We start from the raw sequence: 6,395 nt of genomic DNA, 5'->3' as shown, positions 1-6,395 counted from the left end.
GCTAATGCCAAGCGTACGCCCACCTGACAGCAGACTGGAAACATGCGTTTATACCAATTTTGTGGGGAAACCTGCATAGCCATGTTGAGTATGTAAAGAATGCATTAACAGAAATGGTTACCAGTCTGAAGAAGGGTTGGTGAACTAGCAACGGTAAACCAAGGGAGTGCCGGCAATGTGGAGGCGATGATTCACAAGGCCTGGGGCGATCACATCTCTTGGTAGGTGGCACAGCCTGGTTCTCCTACATAGGACCTTCCCCCTGTCTCTGAAAATGTTTTGCCAAATTTGTTCATTCTATTAATTTATTTAAAAATAGTTTGTTTAAAGCGCATGTTGATCAATCTCCCTGTCACTGTGCCCCAGTCTCTCGATACTGCCATGCACGGCTTTTAAATCCAGACTGGGTAATATTTCAACCTGGAGCATCACATCTGTGACATGATTTAATCTGGATTGCCCTCCTGCTTTATCTAGCTATGTTGTCTGTACCCTAACCCTGCCACAGCAGTTTGCCCACTCAAAGATAACACCCTTTGAGTGATAAAACCGCAGACAATGCGATCTGTATGCAAGTTTTCTCAAGAAAGTGTTCTCCATCGTATAGGTAGTATCACATGCAGACAGAACTGCTATCTATCACTTAAGATATCGCATAGTCTTGATATTTTTGTAATGTTTTAATGGACTTTATCTTGATTTGTGAAAGTATGGAGAACTTGCTACATACTAAAATTCATTCATTCATGTCACAAGCCTAGGGTATTCGGGGCTGAAACCCCCGAATGAAACCGAACGAGCCTCGAACGGTTGGTTTAGCTCAGGTGTTTATAACAAGTATGCTCATAGTAACTTGAGAGAGAGAGAGAGAGAGAGAGAGAGAGAGAGAGAGAGAGAGAGAGAGAGATGATGATGATGATGATGATGATGATGATGATGATGATGACGATGATGACGACCCTGGGTCAGATTGCGCTGATGTCTTAAGATCCTAGCAACACCCCTGCTAAAATGAATGTATCTGAAACTACTGATGGTACTCGGGGCCACGGGCACAACGCAAGTCAGTCCGTGTTCGAAGCTATACTCGGGTGTGGTAGGAGTGTCCCAGGGCTCTGGTCCGCACTCCGCGGTGGAAACGCGTCAGGCGCGGTCAGCGGCAAGGCATGCCCAGTCCGCTTCTGCGGCTGGTGTAAGTGATCTCAGGCTCAGGAATATAACCCGGGCAAGCACTGAAATTACTAACCTGGGAGCGGCAGCATTTTGTCATTTAAAAAAATGTTTTCAGATAATAAGACAACAAAGTAATCTAATCACTGAGACTATTATTTGTAGCGGTGTACGGAAATTTTATAAATAAATAGCGGCACAGCCTACTTGAAGGTCTAAAAGTTTACTTTTGTTTTAAAGTTGTTTCACTAAAGTTTACATTGAACCTACCGTATGTTCTGCGTCGACGCAATTATACCCCGGAGTTATTTATCATCCACGCATTACGCTATTCGGGTAAGCGGGTGACTGTGGGTGAAGAGAGTGAGTCGGGATGTGTCACTCTTCGGCCAGCCGTGCCCGGCGCTCTCACCCCCCGCGAGCAGCTGCACGTGGCGTGTGACAGGGCTCCTTTGGCAGAGCGCGAGGTTCCTCCCCGCTGGCCCGTCCCGAGTGAAGCCTTCGCCCTGACGTCATGATCTTAGGGCAGATAAGCCCCACTTTTATTACACAGCCCGATGATGCGGGCTATATAAACCGCAGCGACAGACTGCGGGCTCTCATCGGGCAGCCCGATAATTGCCGGAGGAATGTGGAAGGGATAGCCGGGGGGGGCGGCAACTGCGTCTATCTGATTATTGAGAGGGTCGTTGAACGGGAACATTGAGTAGATTACAGTACAGCGGAGAAGATACGGATATGAGCAGGATGGGTTCGGAGAGATAAGTTTCAGAAGGACAGACGTGTGTGAGCCGAGGGCCGGGTGAAAATGGGCATGTTAAGTGTGGACTTGCTGGTAACCTTGCAGATCTTACCGGGCTTCTTTTCGAACTGCCTCTTCTTGGCGCTGTATGACTCGGTGGTGCTGCTGAAGCGTGCAGTGTCTCTCCTCAGCTGCTCCGGCTCCGCCGCCGGTGGACAGTGGCATCGCATGCTGACTCCTGCCGGCTTGCGGTCTGTGTGGAACAGTTTCCTTCTCGATGCCTATAAGCAGGTAACCATGCGTTAAAAAAAAGGTTTCAGATCTACCCGGGCATCTCACGTGTGCGTTTATAAGTTCGCGGAGTATGTACAGACTTCACCGGGCTGGCCACAATAAGTATAAAAATAAAGAAATTAAAACAAATATTTTTACTAATTGTTAACATAACGGTAGAATACACTTTATACGATACGTTCTTGTTTTGTTTGGTAATTGTCTGCGAAGGCAATCCGCGTTTAGATGGATGCCTTTCTTAAGCATAATCCCCACCTGTCGCACTGACTTGAACTTTGATACTACTTAGTGTGAGGACCAGCTGGCCATTGCCCCGTGTGCTAGGAACTCAAATACTGATGCTCTTTTCGCTGTTATTTTTAGACAGAAATCTGTCAAAGGAGCATTTTAGCATTCACCTTTCACCGCGGCGTGCACATGGAATTAGCTTGACGGCATCAATGGCAGTTTAAGGGAGCTTAAATGTCCTTTTATGTGAATTAGTGATGTCACAGTGTTCGAGGTTCTTTATCTGTGTCCCGTCATCTAATTATTGATTTCAACAGAATTTGACATTTAAACGACATGTTTTATGTATTGTTTAGCCACACTGTAAAGCCAGTCTCCCTGACCTTAAATAACTTTATGTAAATAGGAAATAAATCCATGTTGCGTTAAATGTCCCTTAAATATGGATTTGGGGGGTTCAGTGTCACAAGTATTCAAATGGAGTATTTATGATCCTGTACCATGACTGTGGATCTCTTCTTGGATCTGTCTTTTCTAACTTTTTTTATGATGTTTTTTTTTTTTTTATGGTTCTGGTCCTTAGAACCCTGGTTTGGTACTGTTGTTCTAAGGTAGTCTGCCACATGAGGTCATAACAGAATTATACTGTCAATCTAGGCTCATCATGATGAGGAAGGACAAGAGTATTAGATGTGTAGATATGGCAGTGTGGACAGCCATCACTAGAAGTCTCCATTACTGCAGAACAAGGGTCACCACAGATATTTGTGTGTGTGTGTGTGTGTGCTGGTGTGTGGATGTCATCAGACAGACTACATCACTCATCCTGCCTCCAAGATTTTAAAAAGCAGCATTTTCAAGATTTCTGTGAAATACAGCTCTCATTTGGTAGGACATCACTTCACATTCCAGTGGAAAATGGCCAATTTAATGGAAGCGTTCAGTAGATGGATTGTAAAGTTCTACGCTACCAACAGTAGCATCAATTGACATTGTACTGCTGACTCTACTGAAATGGGCAGTAGACGTAATTCATTTGTTTTTCTACATCACATTTACAATTCTGTTTATTTAGCAAATGCCTTTGTTCATACCAACGTAGAAGTGAGGCAGATATATCAAAAGCATGCAGATGTCAAGGAGGCTGTAATTCCAAGTATCTAGTAACAAGATCATCACCATGGTTATGTTACCAGTCTATTCTTATCTGTAAGTCCAAAATCACAGCCTTTAATACATGGTTAACTAATGGACTAACACATTGAGAAAATTTTAGCTTGAATTGATGCCCAGTGGGCTGTCCCCACATCTGTAATATGCCGAACAATATTTCCAATAGCATCACTAATTGTCGACAAATGCTCAAGCTCCTATTGGCGACCCCTTATCTCTTATCAGTCGCATATATAAAAGTGACGTTCAATCTGATGTCTTGCCGCATTTCATTCATTGGTTGTGGGCAGTTATCGACGTTGCAGAAATAACCTTGGACACTGTTCGAGCTTAAAGTCTTGTTTTCTGTCTGATACCTAAACCTCACGTGAAACCATTCGGACTTTGAGAATGTATCATTGTATGAAAGTTGCTGTGGTTGCAAGAAGTGCTATTAAGCCTTAAGTTTCATGCACTTGAACATACTTGTTCTGGAGATGATGCTGGAAATGCATGTGAATTAGAGAATGAACATTTCCCCGGTGTTTTAAAGACTCTAGATGAACAAAGGCAGCTGAAAGATGTCATACTGAAAGGAGCTTGTCACTGGTCTCTTTGTTCAGGTGAAGCTGGGAGGTGAGGCCCCAAACTCCAAGGTAGTGAAGGTCCCCGGCTCGTCAGACCAGAGGCGGAGCATTGGCAACAGGATGGACGACGAATGCCACCTGCTTGACTTTGAGTCGTCTGACCGCCCTCTGATCGTCAACTTCGGCTCTGCCTCCTGACCCCCCTTTGTGACCCACCTGCCGGCCTTTCGGCGGTTGGTGGAGGAGTTCTCGGATGTGGCAGACTTCCTTGTCGTATACATCGATGAGGCCCACCCCTCAGATGGCTGGGCGGTGTCCCCCATGGAGTCAAATGCCTTTCAGGTGAGGAAACACCGCAGTCTGGAGGAGCGTATGCTGGCTGCCCGCGCACTGCTGGAGCAGTTTGCACTGCCGCCACAGTGCCACCTAGTGACAGACTGTATGGACAATAATGCAAACGTGGCCTATGGAGTATCCTTTGAAAGGGTCTGCATCGTGCAGCAGAAGAAAATTGCCTATCTGGGTGGAAAGGGACCATTTTTCTATCACCTGAAAGATGTGAGACGTTGGCTGGAGCAGAGCTATGGCAAGCGGTAGACTCTGAAACCGACACACATGGAAAAAGTAACGCACCTTCTTGCCAGTTGAACGTCCTGCCGGCGAAGCTTCCAGTTGGAACACCTAGGCAGTGGCCGACATTCCTAATAACTTTCATATGAATGAATTGGCCTTGAACTGCCGATGCCAGTGTCCAGTGGGTGCCTGCCGGCATGTGGTCTGCACCTTGGTTGTCAACCTTTCGACATATTAGTAAATGATCATCCCCTACAAAACAAAACCAAATTACTTAAAAGAGGAAGAAAGCACAGGTAACCAGGAGCGGATTATGTATCTGGGGTCCTGAGGTTGAGATCAGCATGGACACTCAGGTGTTGCCGATTTGACTAACCGTTCCATTTTTCCCAAAATGGGCCCCTGATGTTTGCTGGGGCCTTAGGCTACAGCCTAGGATAGCCAATGCATTAATCTGCCCCTGCAGGTAACCACCTTTTATAATAATGGTATTAATTTATTTCTGGATACGGAGATTTTTAATGTGTCATTTTTACGCCTTGATGCCTGTTTTTGTACAAATAAGAACTGTTATTTAAGATGACGATCCTCTGTATTGTCCTGTAAAGTTGTAGATGTTTAAGGTGCTCATCTTTGTGCATTGTTGCACTTGCACATTAATGGACATCGATACACTGTTTAAGAAGCCCCTTTCGGACAACTTGAAGGAGACCTAGGTTATGTTCAGAACTGTAGGGCAGTCTGTGTTTTAAAAACAGCACAAAATCAAAGTGGATTACAGAGCACATGATGGAAAGTCAGCCCCTTTCTTCCTGGGAAGCTGCTGGCTCTCGTCGTTCTGGAACATTGTGTGACATGAATCTGAATGTAAGAGGATTTCTACGTAACCGTACACTGTTCTTTTGTGCCGAAAAACATTAATGCCAAATGCTTACAAAATGAACTGTTGTTAGTACACAATTGGGGAATATATGGAGTTGGGTACAAATGCTAATATAGAGAGTTAGCAGCTTTAGAGACACCTTACAGGACTGGCCCTATGCCATCGGATGTTTCCGGGAAGCATCTTGGTCAAGCTGCAAGCTGGTCATGCTGGCCTGTATCCAAAACTGGGTTAGAATCCTGCTGTGAGGAAGACTTGTCTGGAGATGGCGATTCAGGTTTGGATGGGGCCGGGGTGAGAATGAAAACCACTGATGAAAGGGCACCAAGCTCTGTCAGCGGTCGGATGCGATACCACACCACCCCTGTCCAGACTTGAACCCATATGCGATTTTGCATTTCAAAAGCGCATTTAAAAGTCCTTCTCTGAGATCCAGAAATGCCTGTTTCCTACCATCTTTGTATTGTATTGGGCAAATAGTTGCATTTTTTTTAAATTGAGAAAAAGAAATTAAAAACAAAACTTTAATGCTGACTTGTAGTTTGTGCTTCCTGTGTGTTAGCTGGCAGTCAACTACTGGAGTCATCCAGAGGAATGTTATTTATTTATTTTATGATGTGCATCTGGAATCAGACGATTAAGTGCGTGACTGAAAAAAGATGAGAAACACACGCAAGCCTGACGGCACTATAGAAAAATGTTTTTCTTCCCTTTAAAATGAAAGGAAACATACGTGCCGAGACAGGCCATTGCATGCGGACGTGAG

At 44.9% G+C, this 6,395-nt stretch overlaps 1 protein-coding gene across 1 annotated transcript; it reads left to right on the top strand.

Annotated features, from left to right (window-relative positions):
• Window positions 1-1,740: 1,740 nt before the first annotated feature.
• Window positions 1,741-6,163, top strand: dio2 (iodothyronine deiodinase 2). Its single transcript, XM_048974064.1, has 2 exons — window positions 1,741-2,203; window positions 4,210-6,163. The coding sequence occupies exons 1-2, from the start codon at window positions 1,979-1,981 to the stop codon at window positions 4,768-4,770; spliced, it is 786 nt and encodes a 261-aa protein (XP_048830021.1). The 5' UTR covers window positions 1,741-1,978; the 3' UTR covers window positions 4,771-6,163.
• The last annotated feature ends 232 nt before the right edge of the window (window positions 6,164-6,395 follow it).

Source organism: Brienomyrus brachyistius, chromosome 14, assembly GCF_023856365.1.
Source record: "Brienomyrus brachyistius isolate T26 chromosome 14, BBRACH_0.4, whole genome shotgun sequence".
Lineage (NCBI taxonomy): Eukaryota > Metazoa > Chordata > Actinopteri > Osteoglossiformes > Mormyridae > Brienomyrus > Brienomyrus brachyistius.
The sequence above is the reverse complement of the archived record's forward strand: the minus strand, read 5'-3'. Positions and strand labels throughout refer to the sequence as shown.